This window comes from Myotis myotis, unplaced genomic scaffold (genome assembly GCF_014108235.1).
Source record: "Myotis myotis isolate mMyoMyo1 unplaced genomic scaffold, mMyoMyo1.p scaffold_m19_p_37, whole genome shotgun sequence".
In the NCBI taxonomy this organism is placed as follows: Eukaryota; Metazoa; Chordata; class Mammalia; order Chiroptera; family Vespertilionidae; genus Myotis; species Myotis myotis.
Genome location: NW_023416343.1, coordinates 587,648 through 608,375, shown reverse-complemented (window position 1 = coordinate 608,375; position 20,728 = coordinate 587,648). Strand labels below are relative to the sequence as shown.

Genomic DNA, 20,728 nt, shown 5'->3' with positions numbered 1-20,728 from the left:
AGGTCCCAAAACATGATCAGCTACACCCAAAACATCAGGTGGAAGCACATCTCAGTTCAGTTGCTGGCTGTGTTGAGTCAATGAGCCACCTAGTCCTTCGCTCACCTGGTGGGGTCTGGTGTCTGCACAGATGGAAAAAGGCTGCTTTTTTGCAAACTAAACATGGGTGGAGGGGACCCCTAATCCTCTGAGGCTTAACAGAGTAGAAAACTCGTAGCTTAGCCATTCCAAGAACATAGTTTCCAAGAAAAGTAGAGAGGAGACAGTGTGTTAAGGTTTACCCACATCTGCCCTGTGCTTCTGAAGATGAGGGTCTGGTAGGACTGTAGGCAGTTAAAAGTTGGAAACGCCAACAATGTCACCAAACCAAATCCTTGTTACACAGATTGGCAATGTCTTGCCAAAGTTCACATAGTGGCCGTGCCAGGCCTGATTCCACATTCTCCCGTCCAGTGCTCTGCCGAAGGGACACACCGGTACCCTTGGCTTCCTTTCCTGTCTTACTGCCTCGCACCCACCATCGTCAGTGAGGCCCCTGCTTGGATTAGTGCCTGAGTGAGGGTGTTCAATCGCACGCTTTTGCATTATTGAGGGTTTCCCATGGAAGGAATGAGGAATCACTAACTCTGCCATTCGTTATGCACTGGCACCTCCGGGAGGGGGGTGCTTCGTGCTTTTCTGTGTGTTTAGCTCATCGCTAACTACAAGGTATTTCGATATACCAAGGTCACTCAGCTCCCAAGTGGCAGAGTTGGCTTGGAACCCCTCTATCTCCCTAGAAATGAAGATAGATACTTAGGATACTACTATTAGTTATGCTGTGTTCATCGCTGTTTAAAACAGCTCAGGTAGCTCAAAATCCTTACGTTTACGTACTTTCACTGACTTAAGTCAATGACTGAGGGTTTGAAAGAGTCAGGAGCACAAGAGGTACAGCTCATTTGCAGTACTAGCTATCCTGCTACGGTGTCGTTTTTGACACATTAAGCTTTTTGGGGCTCCCATTTCCCAACAAAACTGAAATGGGACTGTAGTGGTCCTACTGTGTCCGATCCATCCGTGCTGTGAGGAGGGGTGGGGGCCATGATCCCCAGGCCCTGGGGATGTCATTTGAGATATGATCCATTTGTCCATTTGTCAGGATTGTCCACTGACTACAGAATGTATTTATTCTAGCAGCTGTTTTGTGGTTTTCATAAGATATCAGATGCAGAACAAAACTTCCTGTCCATTAAACCAATAGATTATGTTTAAAACAAATCTGGTTGCTTGTGAAATACAGTCTGAGTATCACCAAGGAAAAGCATGTAGCACAGTTGCTGCACTGCTGTGAGGCCATATTCCTGCTTCCCCTGCATCTTCCTCCCTTTGTGGCAGCAGTTTCAATAGTCGTTTGAGCCATGTGCCTCTCAGCAATGGGATTTTATTTTTGCTTACATTTAACAACAGTATGTTCCCTTAGCCCAGCCGGCATGAGGCGAAATGAGACTCATGTAAATAGTCGGCACGGCGGAGGCGCTGAGGCCTTATCTTCTCATTTTATTCTTTTGCTAAAGCATTTTAAAGAAAATTATAACGATGACATTTCATCCCTAAATACTTTAGTACTATATCTAAAAATGGCATTTTCCAACATAACCAAGCTGTTGTAATAACTCCATCCAAGGAAATCAACAACGATCTCCTACTGTCCAATAACCCAACAGAAAGCATTTCTCAAGATTTACTCTTGTAAAGGGGGAATCTCGGTATCCAGGACACGAGTGGGGTGTGTATGTGTCACATTTAAGTACTTAGTCATCTAAAATAGTTTCCTTGTGAGAGACAACAAAACGAAGGGCTCGTTCCCTGTGGAAGGAAACGTTTTTCCCCATTACACCGTAAGAGTAGATCATATCGGCCTGAAATAACACTGATGGGGTAGCAATGCACCTCACGTCTTAACAGACTTTCTCCGGGGAGTCTGAACTGCTGGGTCTGCGTGCGTCTCTGCGCTTCCCGCACGGCTTGAGCATTCCTGTCGGTGCTCCATTGGCAAGTGACTCCGCCTTTTGCCCTAACACGGCATGGGCGGCGGCGACAGCCGAGGTCCCCGAAGACGCAGACCTCCCGGCCAGCACCAAAGATGGCGTCCCGGCCCTCAGCCTCCCATGTGCGCATGCGACCCCCCCCCCCCCCCGCGTCCACTCTAGCCGCCGCGCTCGGTGGGCGCTTCGCCCAGCCAATCGCAGCCGCGGGCCCCGCCCCCGCGGATCAGCTGAGGAATCCGCGATGTCTGTTGACAGCAGCGGCAGCGCGGCCGGTTCCGGGTTCGGCGCGGGGCGGGGGCTAAGCCGGGCGGGCGGCTCGCGGGAGGCGGCGCGGCGGAGGCGCTGAGGCCCGGAGGCCACAGGGCGGAGCCGCGGGCAGCCGCCCGTCCCGACGTTTCCGGGTCGGAGTCTCGACAGATGTGAATCGGATGGAGCAGCCGGGGGAAGGCGAGCAGACGCCTCCGCAGCAGCCGTGGGGGCGGCTCCTCCGCCTGGGCGCCGAGGAGGGCGAGCCGCACGTTCTCCTGCGGAAACGGGAGTGGACCTTCGGGCGGAAGAGAGGTGCTGGCCGGGGCCGGGCACAGGGGTGGGGACGGGAGCTGGGGACCGAGGGCCCGGGTGGGGTCGGAGGGCGGGGACGGGAGCCGGGGTTGGGGCGAGTGGCCGGGTGGGGTCGGAGAACGGGGACCCGTGTCCGGCGTGGGGACGGGGCGCGGGGGCGGGAGCCGGGAGGCCCTGGGCGGGGCGCCGTGCGGACCAGCTTTTCCCGTGAGAGCGGCCATTTATTTACTCACTGGGGTGCGCCCGCCACTGCCGAGTGCTCCGCCGATTGCTTAACCCGGGGACGCCTTCGTGGGGGAGGCGATCGACTCGTCCCCGCGTGCAGTTGCCCTGCCCCGTTACTATTACTGCCCGGAGCACCCCGTCCGACCTCGGTGCTGAGGCCCCGGTGGGGGCGGCGGCCGGAAAGGCAGAGCTCGGTTTAAACAGCGCGCTCAACCCGAGGGCCCCGGAGTTCCCGGAGCCAGAGAACAGCCGGGGATAACGTGGAAATGGACCGCCCGGGTGAGACGCTGCTAAGGCAGCACTGCAGGGAGGGGGTCGCCGCGGGCCTCCTCCTTAGAAAGAGCTCAAGCCCCCGCACCGGACTTGGGCTTCCCGGTGCCGAGGCCCCTGAAGCACGTGTTGGCCCAGGGACTGGGGAAGCCCAAGTCCCGCAGCTGCCGAGAGAGAAGGTGCCCGGCCCCCCGCCCCCCCCCTTCCTGCCCTGCGGGCCTGCCCACCACCCATCGCGTCATTGACTCGAGAAATGCACTGATCAGGCAGAAAGCAAAACAAAACACAAACACTTAGTTTGCCTGAAAATAAATGATCACTCTGACTGTGTACTTTAAAATAGAGGGAATGAGAAAGACTACTGTTTAAAAGCATGTGTTTTTGGTTTCATTTTATCCCTCATGATGGACGTGCAGCTGTTTTTATTTTGGGTGGTTTTGTGGGGTTCTCTTTGGTCGTCTTAAATCCCAGGATCAAGTTAATTTTTTTACAACTTTGGAAGTGCTTACCTGTCATTAGAAACTTTTAAAAAACAAACTAATTGTCTTAATTGATGTTATTGGAAGTTTGGTGAAGACCAGAGCCCTGGAGAGGAACTGCCGAGGTTCCGCCTGGCACCCCCTGACTTGCTGTGCCCTCCTGCCCGCTTCACAGTGCCCGCAGAAGTTAGAGGAGATCCCTGGTGTGGGGCGCTTTCAAGGGGCCTGCCTTAAAGCTGGCACTGAATGTGAGCCATTGTTATTTTAACGCGGTATCACAGAGTCACTTTACATATTAATACAAGGAGTTAATCTGCTTCCTAATAGAAGTCCTTCTAGTGAATGTAATAACCTTTCCAGCAACACCTAAAGTTGCTGTACTGGAAGCTGTTAGTCTTTAGATTTAAGGACAGAACAAAGCATTTGAGGATTTTTCTCTTTGCATTTAATGAGGATAGAGGGGTTGTGTTTAGCTATAGCTGCATCCCTTCTGTTTTTAATTTCCTTTTTTTAATATATATATTTTTATTTCAGAAAGGAAGGGAGAAGGAGAGTGTTAGAATCATTGATCGGCTGCCTCCTGCATGCTCCCTAGTGGGGATGAGTCCGCAACCCGGGCATGTGCCCTTGTTTGGAATCAAACTCGGAACCCTGCAGTTCGCAGGCTGACACTCTATCCACTGAACCACACTAGCTAGGGCTGTTTTTAATTGTCTTAAACATGTATGTGTGCCTATGGTCATTTTCTCAGTCATATTTTATGTGACCCTTTGCCATTGCTTCACTTTTGTATGGTTTGTGAAACTTAGGTTACACAGAGAAGAAATTAAAGACTAAGTTAGAATACTGAAGAATTACATAACTAAACCCGTTGGTATTTTTTAGTATCAGGCCAGCTACATATGTGTGCATGTTGTAAAACTCTCCCCCAGAAGCTGTTGCTGTTTCGCTGGAGGTGTTGATAGGGTGTCCTATCCCCTAATGGACAGTCGGGGAGGTTCAGGACACATCCCTCTCTCTGCATTCGGGATTAACACTTAAATCCTTTGGAACTTTTTCTTTGCAGCTTCCTGATTGGGCGTTGTCTCCTGAAGTGCATACACCGTGGGCCCTGATTTCCACCCACATGCAAACCTGCTCTCTGTGGTTCAGCAAAGCGCAGTATTGTGCAGGGCACCCACAGTTGTATTGAGGAGTCTCCTTCTGTGTTTTAGGTTGCGACCTTTCGTTTCCTGGCAATAAGCTGGTCTCTGGAGATCACTGTAAAATTATTTGGGACGAGAAATCTGGTCAGGTGCTGCTGGAAGATACCAGGTAAGCTCTTTCTGAGCTGCTGTTCCTTTTCGTCTCGTAGCTTCCGGAACCTGACTGGAAGCCAGTGACTAGAGAGGGAATGAGGGTTGGTGTTCTTTACTGTGGTGGCTGGCCAGGCCTCAGGATCTCAGGAAGTGTGCTTCTTGGTAACTGACGGTGTCGGGGACAAAAGACTAGGAACTGGCTTTCATTTGGAAGCCTGGCCCTCTTGTCCCTCTGGTCCTTGGGGCAGGTGGGGTTCTACGTCTCATCACAGTGACCATGCTGCCTCCACAGCCACCCGCCTGCGTCAGTCCTGGCTCTCCTGCATGGGCTGTGTGAGGTATTAGCTTCTGTGGCTGCTGTAACAAATGACTATAAACTTAGTGGCTAGAGCAGTACAAATCCATGATCTTGAAGTTCTGGCGGTCCGAGTTCCACTCCGGTCTCACTGGACTACAGTCAAGGTGTAGGCAGGGCTGGCTCCTGCAGGTTCCAGGGGAGAATCCCTTCCCTGCCTTTTCCAGCTCTCAGAGCCGCTGCGTTCCTTGGTGAGGTCTGGAGGGACGGGGTGCTCTGCACAGTCCGAGTGAGTGGGGGGTGCAGATCTGGACCGGAGATGAGAGCAGGAAGGCCCGATGGCCATGCTGTCGCCTGAGAGTGGTGGGATGTCGTCCCCCCAGGGGCGTAAGCAGCAGAGTGAAAGCAGGTGGTTTGCTTAGGGAGAGCTGAGCGTGCAGCATGAGGAGAAGCCCAGCAGTGGAGGCTCTGGCGGTTTTGTGACTGTGCCGTCAGGTTTTCTAAGGGAAGTTTTCCTGGGACATAGCACAGCTCTCCAGTGACATGCTGTCTGTGGCTGTTTTCACACAGCAGTGGCAGAGCTGAGTAATGGGGATGGAGACTGCGTGACCGCACAGCCCGCACTGTCTGCTGTATGGCTTGTGGTGCGGCCTTCTCTCCTGTCAGGTCTGCACTCAGGAGTCCTCGGGAAGCCTGTCCTGTCCGTCTGTCCCTGCCAACTGGCCCTCTCCCACCAGCAGTGTGTCCTGACCGCATGGAGTGACCCTGACTGCAGGGCCCCACCTTCTCCAGTAGACAGCCCACTAATGAGCTGACTTAGGTCGCGGCTGCTGGAGGGATGGGCTGGTCTGTGGACAGAGCTAAGTGCACAGGCAGGTGGGAAACTGGAAATCAAAGCCCAGAGGTGCTAGCGCAAGTCCAGGCTCCACCAGGAGGCAAGTGGAGGAAAAGAGGCCCTGAGCAGCAGAGACGCTAAACACTTGACCAGACTGACGGGCTGCTGGTTGGGCTGCAGTAAGGGGACATTTTCCTCGAGGGAGTTGTAAGGTGGCACTTGCGTCTTTGCCTCCTCAAATGTTTACATCGTTCTTCTGAGTGTTGGACCATTTTCAATGTGCTAATTTTTTATTGACATATAATGGACACACAGTATTGTATTAGTTTCAGGTGTACATCTTAGTGATTCAGTGTTTATGTACATGATGATATGATCCGTGATGAGTCTGGCCACCAGCTGTCACCTTACACAGCTGTCACAGTAGTGTTGACTGGATTCCCTGTGCTGTACTTCCCATCCCATCCCATGACTCATCTCCTTTATAGGTGGAAGTTTGCACCTCTTAAACCCCTTCACCTATTTCAACTGGCCCTTCAGCCCCTCCCCACTCTAGTAACTCTGTTCTGTTTTGTTTTTTAGATTCTACCTATAAGTGAGATCATGGTATTTGTCTTTCTCTGTCTGACTTACTTCACTCAGCACAGTACCATCTCAGCACAGGTCCATCCGCGTTGTTGCAAATGGCAATACTTCATTCTATTTTACAGCCACGTCACATTCCATTGTATATACACACCACTTTTTCTTTTTCCCATCATCTGTCGATGGGCACGTAGGGCACTTGCACATCGTGGCTGTTGTGCATGCTGCTGCAGTGAGCATAGGCTTGCACGTATCCAAGGGGTAGGATGACCTGCTTCCTGATGGTGGTAGAACAGGAGATGTTTAGCTTCCAGTGATGTTAGGCAGGATGAATTGCACCTTGTTGTCTCCGCAGCACCAATGGCACGGTGATTAACGCGCTGAAGGTTGTGAAGAAGCAGACTTGTCCTTTGCAGACGGGCGATGTCCTCTACGTGGTGTACAGGAAGAATGAGCCAGAGCACAGTAAGAGGGAGCCCGCTGGGTGGACACCTGCGTGCTCTGCGGTGGGGACGTCCTGCTGTAGCCGGGATGCTTCGCGGAAAGAGTCTATTGATGCAGACTTTTCCTGTAGGAACGTTCGTGTTAGCTCTTTACTGTTTATGGAGGTTCTTGTGAGGGTAGTGTCTGTTCAAGATTGGGAGAGTTGACCTTGCCGTCTGAGCCCCTGGCCTTCTTCAAAACAGACTGGCGTGGTCATGACCGTGAACCTCTGTGGCAGCCACGGAGAAGGGAGTGGGGCTGGGTTAGGTGTAAAGTAAAGGAAATCTGCATTGGGGGAATAAGACCCAAGAGCAGGGGTGGAGACCCCGGGTGGAGATTTTGGAGACTGTGCAGGAGAGAGCAGCGCTCCGACGGCTCCACTAGGCCTTTTCAGCTGGAGCGTCTGTGTCTGTGGAGGAAGCATGATACTGGGCAAGGGGAGGGAGGAATCTTTCAAAGGTTTCTCCCGAAACAGAGAGAAGGGCCGGCCCCTGGCCACACAGAAGGGACAGGAAGGCAGATTCTTGGCTTGGCCGGTGCCGTGCCTCCCTTTGTCGGCCTCCTGACTCCAGACATGTTCTCCTGAGGCTTAAAGTTGGTTCAGATGTTTTGGGTCATTTGCTTTATAAACCCTGTAACTGGTGAACGTTGTAAGTGGCCGAATAGTCAGATAGTCAGCAGGACAAAGTGGCTGGAGGGAAGAGAAGAGAAAAATGAGCTTGGCTTGGTGCACGGGCCGACACTGGTCTGACCGGGCTAATTCCTTCCAGACGTGGCGTACCGCTACGAGGCGCTAAATGAAAAGCAAGGCGTGGCACAGGAATCCTCGGGTGAGTGCCATCACAGCAGGGGACTTGAGTGTGAGGAGCCGCTCCACCTGCTGGCCTGGACAGCAGCGGTGCTGCGAGCCCTGACGACTCCTGCTGCTGCTCTTGTGCTTACAGAAGCCAAAAAGGAAAACATGTTCCACGCGACCAAAGATACCTCAGGTGCAGGGCGAGGGGACCAGCCCCAGGGCCTGCCGTCGTCGCCCACCACTCAGGCGTTCTTTGAGGAGCCACAGCCATCGACATCCACGTCGGACCTCTTCCCTGCAACCTTTGCCTCTTCCATGGAGCCCCCCGCAGGGCAAGTGCCAGCCTCCAGCCCTGGTGAGACGGGGGTCTTGGTTCTGTTTACTCATCCTGGCTGATGTTGTTCTGAGACAGATACGGCCACTGAGGAACTCTGAGGGGCAGCAGGTACCAGGCTCTCGGCAGTAAGGTTTCTGGGCAAGAAATATTCTTGTTCCAGCCCCAGGAGAAATGCTGAGGTCAGAGACTATGGTGCCATAGTGCTTTGTGCAGTTCTATTGGGATATAGTTCACATACCATCAAATCACCTGGCAACTACTCGTCTCCATGGGTCTCTGGATTTGCCTCAGGACATTTCATGTAAACAGGACCCCACTCTATGTGGCCTTTGTTTCTGGTTCCTTTCGGTGAGCATCATGTTTTCAAGACTCTTCTCGAGCAGCATATTATTTCAAACCAGTTTTACTTATTTTGGTCCTGACACATGAATTCCTTACCTCCCTGGTTTCTGGAGGAAATGCAGACTATCTAGCTGCAGTGTGATGTGTTATTACAACATTGATTTCCTACATTGCACCACACTATACATATTAACATTTGTAGCTATTCTTCCGTGTTTTTCTTCCACATGATCTTTAGAATTAGCTTTTCTGTAAGCAAATTGTTCAGATGGAATTGTGTAAACTTGGGGAAATTTTCCTATTTGGGTACCTAAGCGTATCCTAGCAAAGTAACAGCAGTAAATACTTCCAAGGCTCCTGCTAAATGTGGGGTAGGTGCCAAGCACTTGTGTTAATTCTCACCATGAGCATCATCATAGTCTTCCTTCTTGAGTGAGAAGCCCGACTGAGCATGGAGGCCCGAGTGAGAATCAGAGCCAGGACCGTCCCGGGAGCTGCCCCTTTCCTTCCCTTGGTGCACGAGATGATTGGTTCCCAAAACAATTCTAACTTTTTTCTTTCAGCTGCAATAGGCCCATTTCCCCCCCAAAATAACAACACTTAACCATTTGAATATTACAGACTAGATATGTATTGTAATATAATACCATAAACGAGGTCTTTACTAGATAAAGGTTATTGGAAAGATTTTTTACCTTTCTGTCAAATTCATTCAATTTATGACTCTGCTTCTTGCTTTTGAAGACAGTACTTTCCCCAGGAGTCAGCTTTCTCCCTGTTTTCTTTGTCACCTTGGGAAACAGTTCTCACTCTCCACCCCTGCTTGCCTGGTCTTCCTCTTACACCCTCTTCTGCAAGCTCTCTCTCTCCGTGAGCTTGTGTCAGCAGTGTGGGTTATGTGGTGACTCACGTGAGGATTGGCCCCGGGGAGACGAAACGTCCCAGGCTGATCCCCATCACAGATGTCTGCGTTTCTCCCTGCGGATGTGCTGTGTGCCCAGCTCCACGAGCTCAGTGACATTCCGAGGGGGTGGATCAGAATGTCTCCTACTTGTCTCCACAGTTGCCAGAGGTGCCAGCATCTCCCCGAAAGGGTGTGGTGCACCTGTGACAAGTGAGGAGCCCTCCAGCATCCCGTCAGTTGTCCCCAGAGAAGGAGCATCCCTTCCTCCATCGGAACCGCAGGATCCAGAGGGCCTGGAGCCCATTACGAAGAGAATGAGAGGAGGTCAGAGTCTCACGGTTTGTTTCTGTAGAAATGATATTGGACACAGCTGCTGCTGGACAGTTGGGCCTTCACTCTTACCCATGTCTCCTGAACATCTTCTTTACGTCATGAACTGTTCTTCTAAAGCAAAACTTGAGTGTACTGCAATGTGAGACGTGAGGGCCTGTTAAAAATGCCCTTCAAACGCTGGCAAGGACTGTTCTGCCTGCAGGTTAACACTCGTAAAACAAGAGCACCCCTGTTTCCTCCTTGCTGTGATAGTCACAATGTGTCCCTTTCTTTTGCAGATGGGGAGCCCAACCTGAAACTGCATTTGCTGGTCGCTGACCAGGGTAGGGACACCCACAGCACCCTCGAGGAGGTCAGAGCTGCGGCCGAGAAGCCTGACAAGATGGAGGAGACGCTCACGTGCATCATCTGCCAGGACCTGCTGCATGACTGCGTGAGGTGTGCACACGTGGGGGCTGGGCCCAGGAGGAAGCAAGCCCTGGGTCGCATTTGGGGTCGGGTCCACGGCAACAAGCTGAAAACCTGGCCCCAGTGGCCAAGGCTCCAGACTAATGTGGCAGTGGCCTTGGCTGACACGATCATGTCTACCTAAGTGGTTGTCCACCTCAGATGTAGACCAGGTGAACTGTACCTGGCTAAGGAAACGTATAGCTAACATAGAAGGAAGGTCCCAGGTGTGGCTTCCGGAGAACCCTCGCTCCTTGCTTTGCTTCAGGGAAGAGTTAACTTGTCCGAGTTTCCGCTTAAACGCAGACCTTTGCGCTTGGTGTCTCCGAGCCTCCAGTTCCTGAAGTCACAGTGTGTTCTCAGGGCCCCCTTGGATCAAAACAGCCACACGGCCTCTCGTTTCTCTTCATTAACAAGGACCGAGTGAGAGAAGCTTAGGTTGAACACTGTTTTCACGGGTGGGCCGTTTCTCAGGTGGTATGTGGGAGTCAGGCGCAGTCCCAGTCACTAACAGAAGTTGCAGATCTGCTAGCTGTGGGCAGCACGCAGCACAGGCTCCGGGCCCTGCTGAGGCGAGAGCCCTGGGGGCCGGGGGTGTGCTTGCTTTTCTGTTCTGTACTGACCCTCAGCCTGAGCAAGGCCACCTCCTCCTCTGGGGAAAGAGGCAGCGTGCGTGACCGGGCATCCCAGCTTCTGATGCTCCCGGCAGGCCGTGCCCTGGGGACAGGGCTGCTGTGGCGGGTGGGCAGGCGCTCCACCTGCAAGTGCTCTGCAGGGCGTCTGAAGACCTGTCCTCATGCTCAGCCTGCAGCCCTGCATGCACACCTTCTGTGCGGCCTGCTACTCGGGCTGGATGGAGCGCTCCACGCTGTGCCCCACATGCCGCTGCCCGGTCGAGCGGATCTGTAAAAACCACATCCTCAACAACCTGGTGGAGGCCTACCTTCTCCAGCACCCAGGCAAGTGGGCAGCCGCCAGCTCCCGGAGACCAGGGTGTGTCCCCAGGGCCCGCCTGCCAGCAGAGCTATGTCCTTTGAATTCCAGACAAGAGTCGCAGCGAGGAAGATGTGCGGAGCATGGCCACCAGGAACAAGATCACTCAGGACATGCTGCAGCCCAAAGTCAGGAGGTCTTTCTCGGACGAGGAGGGCAGTTCGGAGGACCTGCTGGACCTGTCAGATGTGGACAGCGAATCCTCGGATGTTAGGTGAGCCTGCACCTGGCAGGGAGTGGGGCGGGCTCTGCCCTGAGCGGTCATCTCCCTGCTGTTCTGGGCTCGCTTCCTGCCTGGGACTTTGGATAGTGACTTCCCGGCTTGAATGTGGCAGGGAGTGGAAGGCACTGAGAGCAGCTCCCGCTCCGTGACTGGGAGGGGCACCGGCTGCCCGCCTCCTTCAGCACCTTCCTTTTCCCAAGTATACATGGAGCATTCTGTTTGGTTGTTGCTTGCCTGTACCTGTTTCCAGCTTATTGAGATGTGATTGACGTGCAGCACTCTGTACGTTTAAAGTGTATGGCATGGTTGAGCTCTGTGAGATGATGGCCACAGTGGCTCTACCCTTCCACTTGCTGGCTTCTCCTCACACATTGGCTCACCGGCCGTGACAGTTGGGTTGAACATGTTCCCTGTCCCACGGAAGCACACTTCTCTGTAGCTTGTCCAGGACCATGAAGTCTACAGCGTACATTCCAAGGTTTATCGTTTGTCAGGGTGTTAATGCAGAATCGCCACTGTCTCTGGCCGAGAGGTTGCAGTTTTCGTTTTTGTTCTTTTAAAGAAAAGTGTATTGCTTTTAGAGAGAGAAGAGGGGAGAGGGAGAATCATGGATCAGCTGCTTCGTGCAAGCCCCCCACGGGATTGAGCCCACAGCCCAGGGCTGGCCCCGACTAGGAATTGAACCAGCGGCCTGTTGGTGCATCAGATGACACGCAGCCAGCTGAGCCACCTGGCCAGGGCAGGAGGATGCCATTCTGGGAGACTGTGTTTTATCTGCTGTGGGATGCTGAGGCTCCTGGCTCAGAAGGCCAGGGTCTGAATTTTTACATCAGGTCATGGTAGTTAAAAAGACAGCAATACCACCCAAATTTTTTTTCATTATTTCTTTTCACAAAACTTCACAAATAACAAGCAAAAAGGAAACCAAAAATTACTTTAGTGCAAACACCTTGTTTATCCATCTGGCCACTCATCTGTGTCACAAACACTTTTTTAGCAAAGTACATGGGCTGCCCTTAGAAGTGACTAGGAGCACGTGGCTTGACCGTGCCCCCGACTGTGTGGTCTTGTGATGTTCTGACGCAGGAGCAGTGCTGCAGTGGTTTCTGCCCTAGTAGTTTCGTGCTCGTGTCCAGTCATTTCTCGGTGAGGAGCAGGTGGAAGGGGTCCAGTTAGGCTCGATTCTGAGCGGGAGGGGCCTCGCTGGGCTCTGACATGGGTGTCCTCAAATGCCCCGCAGAAAGGTCTGGGGTGCTCCCGGTGGACGAGGTTGAGCCTCTTCTCAAGGCTTGTGTGTTTTCTAGTCGGGTCTGACCCATTCTTCCCTCGCTGGTTCCCGCCATTGGTGCAGCCCAGGGAGGCGTTTTCAGGCTGAGATCAGGGGTCCCTGTGCGTCATTCATGGGTGGTTCTCACTGCCCGCCGTGTGGAAGCTCAGCTGCACTGCAGGAGGTCAGGTGGTGCAGGGCTCCTGCTGGCCACTGGGAAGGCTCCTGAGGACACAGTGCTCACCCATGGTGCCTTTGCTCTGATTTTCATGATGTGCAGACATTTCCTGGGTGGCCAGGGTGACAGTCCTGCGTACCCTGGGGGGCCTGAGAGCACCTCTGAATGCGGTACCCAGCTTGCCCAGCATCGAACCTTGGAGAGCGCGTCCTGTTCCCTGTGGGGACCGAGTGGCCGTGCCCCTGGGACATCTTGCAAAGCGAGGGGTGGGCCAACGATGCCTCTGGACCCCAGGAGCAGCTGAGGGGCAGGGGCTCTGGAATCCGCACAGGAAAGGGAGCTGGGAGGTGGCAGAGAGCAGAGCCTTCTGATTGCTGCTGCTCTGGGGTGAGCAAGGACAGTGGGGTGCTCACCACGGAGCACTCACTGGGCCACAGCAGATGCTACGGGGCTGAGCCTGAAGTGGTGATGAGGTCCATGAACAGAGAGGGCACTGCCAGGCCCGGGGGTCTGGCCTTTTCCATCACCACCTCCCCCACCCCTGAGCACGGCTGTCCCCTAGCCCAAGTTCAGGTCTGTGTGCTCCCCTTGCAGTCAGCCGTGCATCGTGTGCAGACAGTGCCCTGAGTACCGAAGGCAGATGGGACCGCCCCTGCTCTGCTCAGGGCCAGGCAGCGAGCAGGGGCCACCACAGGCCTCTGGTGACACACCATCGACCTCTGCCAGCGTCACGACAGGTGAGACAGCCGTGCCCTCTGTGCTGTGGCTCCGCTACGACCACTTGGGATGCAGCTGCATTTCTGCTGATTCCTTTCTCCTCTCCTGCCCTCTGCCTCTGGTGGTCCCACCCCTCTCATACCAGTAGCTTGCTGCTTCTCATATCTGTTTTGGGCCTCTGCTCCTGGACACTCCTGGGGATTCAGTCCTAATTCTCACACTCGCCACCCACAGCCACTGCTCGACAGCTGGTATTCCCAGTGTTGCTTACCAAAGCCAAATGGGCATCACACATGGGCCCTTCCAGTGAGAGACTGGCCTCTTCCCAGCAATGGGCCGTGGTGTTCCCAGAGCCACCCTGAGCCCTGTCTGCCCACTGCCTGGTTCCAGTGGAGTGGCCCAGGGCATCCAGAAAGGGAGCGTGGACACAAGTAACCTATGGGTTATGACCCCAAACAGGGCCAGGGATTGAACCTGCAACCCAGATACATGCCCCTGATCAGGAATTGAACCCGCAACCCTTTGGAGTGTAGACACTCCAACAACTGAACAACACTGGCCAGGGCCAGAACCACATTCTCTCTTTTTTAAAAAAAATATATTGATTTTTTTACAAAGAGGAAGGGAGAGGGATAGAGAGTTAGAAACATCGATGAGAAACATGGATCTGCTGCCTCCCGCACACCCCTACTGGGGATGCGCCCACAACCAAAGTACATGCCCTTGACCGGAATCAAACCTGGGACCCTTCAGTCCGCAGACCAACGCTCTATCACTGGGCCAAACCGGTTAGGGCCAGAGCCACATTCTTAACCAGCTGCCACAATGCCATGCCGTGGCTCTCAGTGACTTCCCGTGGGGTAGGCCACGTGCACAGGGATGGACAGTGCAGTGCTCGGTTACCTGCTGACTGCCACTCACCAGGTGACAAAATGAAGACGGAAGTCCCCATCGGGACAGGGCCTGGAGCAAGTGTGCGTGCTCAGAGCCCATGGCGCTGCATGGCCGGCTGGGGCACGTGCACACAGTGTCTGGTGCAGGTCAGCCGTTTTGCTCCCAGGCCTGTTGTTCGTTTATTTGGAGGATGCTGAGATTAAATATAAAACTCACTTTATTGTTTTATGGTGTGTGCTCTGTAGGTTGACCTTTCTTTGTAGGAAATGGCAGAAAACCTTCATGATCTTTGAAATCTTGGAATAGCCACTGAACCAAATCATAACTTGGGTTGTTTTCAGTCTATTTAGACTCCTTCGTTTCAGTGGTAGACTATCAGTTGCTGTTGAGAATAGGTCTGACTTCTCCCTGGGTGTTCGTGTAGGTCTGTCCTCTTTCGCACTTTGTAGGCACCCCTCTAGATGTTTTCTGATCAGTTCCCTCTGCCTGTGTCCTGACACCCCGGCTTGAACATCCTGTCTGTTCTGCAGCCCAGGATTACGTGTGCACCCTGCAAGGAAGCCACGCCATATGCACCTGCTGCTTCCAGCCCATGCCTGACCGGAGGGCAGAGCGTGAGCAGGACCCCCGCATCGCCCCCCAGCAGTGTGAGTACAGGGTGTGTGCGTGTTTGTCTGAGTGACCTCCCACCGCAAAGCCTTGCCTGTGTGTCCTTCAGGCTCAGGATTCCAAGCATGATTGACATTTGTGTGTGGTGGGAAGTGAGCATGCAGTTCTGTGTTCCATTGCAAAGTCCTGTCCCTGTGCGGCCTTTCCCACACTGGTGAGGCCGTTCCCACCACACACCGCGTTTCCGTGTTCGGTTCTCTTTCTGGAGTCTGCATCATACCTCTGTCCCCCCATCAGGGCCACAGTCATTCTGTCAGCGTCACTTACATCTGGTAGATAAATACGATGCTTTGATGTAGAGTTTGGGAGTTGCTGTGACATCGAGTTTGTTGTTTACCTGATGGCCCTTTGCCTTGGTTCCTCACTGAGGTGTCCTGCCTGGTGACTGTGCTGTTCCCACAGGTGCCGTCTGCCTGCAGCCTTTCTGTCACCTGTACTGGGGCTGCGCCCGGACCGGCTGCCTCGGCTGCCTGGCCCCCTTCTGTGGTAACGCTGCTCTCAGCTGGTCGCTTCAGCCCCGCATGTTCTCTTGGTGCACGTGAGGGCGGGACAGGGTGGCATGGCCTGTTGTGTGCCAGAGGAGGAGAAAGCCACTGTAGGCCACCACAAATTAATTACCTTTTCCTGAACACTGCCTGGGTTTGCCATTAAAAAGTATTAGCTTAGCATCAAGCAATAACAGGAGAATTCAGGGGATCCTGAGTTCAAAGCCAGGAAGCTTGTGTATGCACAAGGATCCCCACCCCTGAAGAGGCACAGGCTGACTACAGCCTTCAGACCTGTGACGGCAGCCCAGGCGCTGAGGGACTTGGAGAGCTGGCATGTCCGGAGGGAGGGAACGGAGGTCATTGCACGTGTTCTCGGCGTAAAGCTATATTTTGTTGTGGCGCTTTTTGTTCTCTGTAGACTCTGTGGTGAAGGAAACGTGGTTATCTTAGCTGTTGGGCAAAACGTCTATAAAATGGGTAACATTGCTTCCCTTCACCCAACAGAACTCCACCTGGGCGACAGGTGTCTGGACGGGGTGCTGAACAACAACAACTACGAGTCCGACATCCTGAAGGTACATGGGTCAGGCCAGGGCCGAGGAGACCTCCCCAGAACTTTCTCAGTTACTGAAATAACTGCGTTTTCTGACTCTCAGCACCCTGTTGGTATATGTCTGTTCCCCCATATTCCAAAAACCAGGCGTGTCCTTCATGCCCATCATGCCATGACTCCACAGCAACTGGTTCCATGGCTCCACTCCTGCTCACAGGAGGCGAGCCCGGCTCTTAGAATTGCAGTGTGCACATCAGTCCCTCGCCACGGACTTAGCTTCACCCCATTTCCCTGCAGCATCCCCCGTAGGACTGCGACCTTCTCACCTGCATGCACGCCCCTGAGCACCTCTGTCCTGGGTGGATGTGCACGTGGCCCTTCCTGTGGGTTTGCACGGCAGGAGCCGAGCAGCTCCGCGTGTGAAGGACAGAGTGCAGACCCAGACCCTCAGCTTCCTGGTCCCCTCCTCACGGGCCAGTTGCTTTCCTGCATGGCTCCGGCCAAGGTCGGTGGCTCACACTCCTGTGCTGGGCACGCCCTGCAGAGGGGTAGAGTGTGTGTGACTGCACTGGCGGTTTGGGAGCCGGCTGCCTGGTGAGGCTTTGAAGGAGCATCTGGACACGCATCCTGTGCACTGGTTTGTGGGCATGATGCCATATTGGAAGCAGGCCCCAGAAAGGCGGCAGCTGCCCTCTGCAAAGACCTGCCACAGTTCCTTTGGCTTCATTTACCCACCTTTGAGGGCCATTACAACCATTTACTCTTTTGTCCAAGCTCCTGTTTTTCCTGTTCCCCTTGTTTTGCCATCACAGAACTACCTGGCGGCCAGGGGTTTGACGTGGAAGAATGTGCTGACTGAGAGCCTGGTGGCTCTGCAGAGGGGTGTGTTCCTACTGTCTGGTAAGCTCCTCTCGAGAACATTGGCGCTGTCCATGGTCCCTGGCTCTCACCTTCCTTGCACAGCTTCCTTTGTGATGTTTGCTTTGGGCACTCAAAGTTACAGGCCCTTTCTTATGTGCGTGTGGTTTTGGTGGCATACTTGGAAGTAGCTCAAGAGAAAAGTTAGATTTATCCTTCTCAGTACTTTTTTGGATTTAAAAAAATATTTAAATTTTTAATCCCAGTGGACTTGTTTTGCAGTAAGGAAATACATTGGCATCCGGATTGGTTTTGTTCTTATTTCCCAAACGTCTAGCTCACTGTCTCCCCTTTTATGGATCAGCACGTTAGTTCCCCGCTAGTTTGCATGGCCACGTATGTCCTGCTGTTGTGGACACTGATGCTCCTGATGTCTGGCCATGCCTGCATGAGGCTGTGTTCTTCCAGATTACAGAGTCACGGGCAGCACCGTGCTGTGCTACTGCTGCGGCCTGAGAAGCTTCCGGGAGCTGGCCTACCAGTATCGGCAGAACATTCCGGCCTCTGAGTTGCCAGGTAAGGAACCCCCTCCCCACTCATCTCACTTCTGTTTTCTGTGGCTTCTACCCTCTGGCATAATAGGTAGAAACTCTGTCTGGCTTTGTTGGTATTCTTTTTTTTTTTTTTTTTTAATATATTTTATTGATTTTTTACAGCGAGGAAGGGAGAGGGATAGAGAGTTAGAAACGTCGATGAGAGAGGAACATCGATCAGCTGCCTCATGCACACCCCCCACTGGGGATGTGCCCGCAACCAAGGTACATGCCCTTGACTGGAATCAAACCTGGGACCCTTTGGTCCACAGGCCGACGCTCTACCCACTGAGCCAGACCAGTCACTGCTTTGTTGGTATTCTTGGCAGAGGCTGCCTGAGTGCCATGCTGTGTCAGGGCCATCGCCCGCCTGGTGTTAGCTCAGGCCCTGGGTGTTGGCTGTGGTGTGGGTTTCTAAAACAAGATGCACAATACACCCTGGAGACAGCTGGAGTGCCCTCGTTTCCTGAGTGGGTTTTCAGTGAGCATTTGCCCTTTCCTGGAACAGGGAGAGGAAACTAGTGGAATGCGCAACAGAGTGCCGCCTCTCAGCCCCAGGTGAACCCCCAGGCTGACTGTGTGGTGCACGTTACACACTGTGGTTTTCTCTCCTAGTGGCTGTGACTTCCCGTCCCGACTGCTATTGGGGTCGCAACTGCCGCACTCAGGTGAAGGCCCACCACGCGATGTGAGTGCTTCTGTGCGGCTGGGCAGGGCAGCGTCCGTTCGGGTCCTCATGGCTGGAGGGGGCTGACAGTCCTAAGGGAGGCAGACCTTGTTCTCCCAACTGAAGTTTTCAAGTATTTGGACAAGTTGCTATCTCAGCTTGTAGGGATGTTTGTGAACTAGCCAGCTAGTATCCTTTATAATTCTATGTAATAAAAGGCTAATATGCAAATTATCCCCTCGACCAGGAATTCAACCAGGGGGCGGGGCCAGCCAGATACCCGCGGCCTCTCCCCCCAGCTTGCCTGGTCCAATCGGCCCCAATCAGCCCGGATCGGGGCAGGCCAGCCGGACCCCACCCATGCACGAATTGGTGCACCAGGCCTCTAGTCTCCTTATAAATATACTACTTTAGTCACATAGTATACAAAGTAGGGTTGTCATTTGGGAACTGTGCTCTCCTGTTATCTCATTTAATGAAACACTTTGCATTGAAATGTTCTCCACATTCCAGTCCTGTAAGCACAGCTGTCATTCCCAGCCGACTCATTTCCAGATCAGTGGCCATGGTCACTGAGACCATCCTTCCCAAGCCACAGGCTCGTGTGCGTGCCATTGCACACTGGATTCTGTCGCTGGTGGTGTGAGCAGGTGACTGTTCGCTCTAAATTGGTCACTCACAGATGTTTCCTACAAGGCTCTTAAAGGAATAAGCTCACCTCCACTTTTTTCTTTTTTAATACATATATTTTTTAATTTCGGGGAGGAAGGGAGGAGAGAAAGATAGAAACATCGACGGTGAGAGAGACTCATTGATCAGCTGCCTCCCGCATGCCCCACACTGGGGATTGAGCCTGCATCCCAGGCATGTGCCCTTGACCGGAATCAAACCTGGGACCCTTCAGTCCGCAGGCCGATGCTCTTTCCACTGAGCCATACAGGCTAGGGCTAAGCTCACCTCCACTTTTAAACTGTAGGTGTGTCCATCAGTGTCATGGGGATGCTGAGGACACGCAGCTTTGAGTCTCTTCTCCAAGAAAATTACCTAAAATTTCAATTTCTATTTTAAAGTTTAAAAAGGAGAAAAGAAAGCTTCCTTGGTTAGTTTCTGTGATAGTATTAAACATATACTGCTGTGAGCCCCCCATGCACACAATTTCTCATGTGATCGTCCAGCGGGCAATTTCAGAATTGGCTTCTTTGAATAATTCTCTGGTGCCTTTGTGTGTAATCTCACTGCTTTCCCCCTGCAGGAAATTCAATCATATCTGTGAACAGACGAGGTTCAAGAACTAAGCGTTTGAGGATGCACCAAGATGGCTTGGAAGTACAGGGCTCCATGACAGCGTGTTTCAGGAAATACTAAATATGAACATTTTAAGGGCATTTTACACTTCCCTCAGGGCATGCTGGGGGTCTGTGCATCCAGCACCTGGTGTGACTTTTTCTGTGGAGGAGACCCTCTCAGTGAGGCCCAGTAGCGGCCTGGGGGGCCTGGGGCTGAGCCTGGGGCCTCCCGAAGTGCTTCAGCCAGAATAGCCACCAGCCGTCCCTCCTCCTGATGGTGATGACACTATGGTTAAAACGCACATCTCTCTTCAAGAAAAGTTTCATGGGGGAGAGAGGACAGTTTGTCAGAAACATTCTGTTGTTTAAGGAAAAGGTTTACAGGCTGTGCAGTGCCCTGTGGGAAACCCATAGCTCTTACATGCTTTTGTTTTAATAGGGTTGATGCTTCTAGTAAGATTTAAAATGCCACAAACTATAGCACAAATAATATAATTTATAATTTACAAATTGACTAAAATTGGGGATAGTATGGTATTTGAAAGCATAAACGTGTTTCTCTTTATTAATAAAAACGTCACCAGGTGTCCAGAACTGCTAACCCTGGACACTGACAGTGCACGGCCCCCTCCCAGGCGTGGGCCAGTTGGGTTGCCACCACCCGGAGCCCACGAGGAAGCAAAGTGCTGGCCCTGCTGCTCCTCCCTCAGCATAGCTGCGGGCCCCACCCAGTGTCCCCATGTTCCTTATTCCTTCCTGTGGGGCTGTGGCCATGGGTGGCCAAAGTGCCAGTTGCAGGTCAGCCCTGGTGGCACCACGACCTCCCTGGAGCCGTCTCTTCCTGCCAAGAGCACAAGGTTGCCTTTCTTTCCACTGGTCCTTGCCCTGTCCTCAGTTGGGTTTGCTGTCATCTGGAATAATACTTGAAGTTTTGTTATTTGTAAAAGAAAAAATGTTTTTTATCTTTTGTTAAAACCACCTGTTATGTTTGTTTGCAAAATTGTAACCTTTTTGCTTCTCAGGAATACAAAGGTTGTCTTGCTCTTGATACAGACTGAGAAGCAGCAGTGTGTGTGAGAGAAGGCCTCCTTCCCACATCTAATAAACAAGCCGCGTCTGTTT

The 20,728-nt window shown here is 52.9% G+C and overlaps 1 protein-coding gene across 7 annotated transcripts; it reads left to right on the top strand.

The window, feature by feature from the left end:
• Window positions 1–2,296: 2,296 nt before the first annotated feature.
• Window positions 2,297–20,727, top strand: CHFR (checkpoint with forkhead and ring finger domains). Of its 7 annotated transcripts, none has more exons than XM_036303526.1 (17): window positions 2,301–2,591; window positions 4,780–4,879; window positions 6,934–7,043; window positions 7,832–7,891; window positions 8,006–8,212; window positions 9,600–9,764; window positions 10,052–10,211; window positions 11,025–11,179; window positions 11,265–11,427; window positions 13,455–13,618; window positions 15,023–15,139; window positions 15,564–15,647; window positions 16,154–16,224; window positions 17,015–17,102; window positions 17,529–17,636; window positions 18,269–18,341; window positions 19,573–20,727. In XM_036303526.1, exons 1-17 carry the CDS (start codon window positions 2,459–2,461, stop codon window positions 19,613–19,615), a joined length of 2,001 nt encoding a protein of 666 aa, XP_036159419.1. In that variant the 5' UTR covers window positions 2,301–2,458; the 3' UTR covers window positions 19,616–20,727. The 7 variants fall into 7 exon arrangements, 3 of the variants coding, with proteins under 3 accessions (XP_036159422.1, XP_036159419.1, XP_036159420.1); XM_036303527.1 differs by having other exon boundaries at window positions 2,302–2,591; window positions 13,476–13,618; XM_036303529.1 differs by lacking the exons at window positions 17,529–17,636; window positions 18,269–18,341; window positions 19,573–20,727 and adding an exon at window positions 17,398–17,528 and having other exon boundaries at window positions 2,300–2,591.
• Window position 20,728: the final 1 nt, after the last annotated feature.

Excerpts from the sequence above, each read along its gene's own strand:
- CHFR (XM_036303526.1), top strand. The coding sequence starts at position 2,459 with ATGGAGCAGCCGGGGGAAGGCGAGCAGACGCCTCCGCAGCAGCCGTGG. Across the intron at positions 7,892-8,005 it reads CGTGGCACAGGAATCCTCGG|AAGCCAAAAAGGAAAACATG; the intron begins GTGAGTGCCATC and ends TTGTGCTTACAG. Across the intron at positions 15,648-16,153 it reads CTGCCTGGCCCCCTTCTGTG|AACTCCACCTGGGCGACAGG; the intron begins GTAACGCTGCTC and ends TTCACCCAACAG.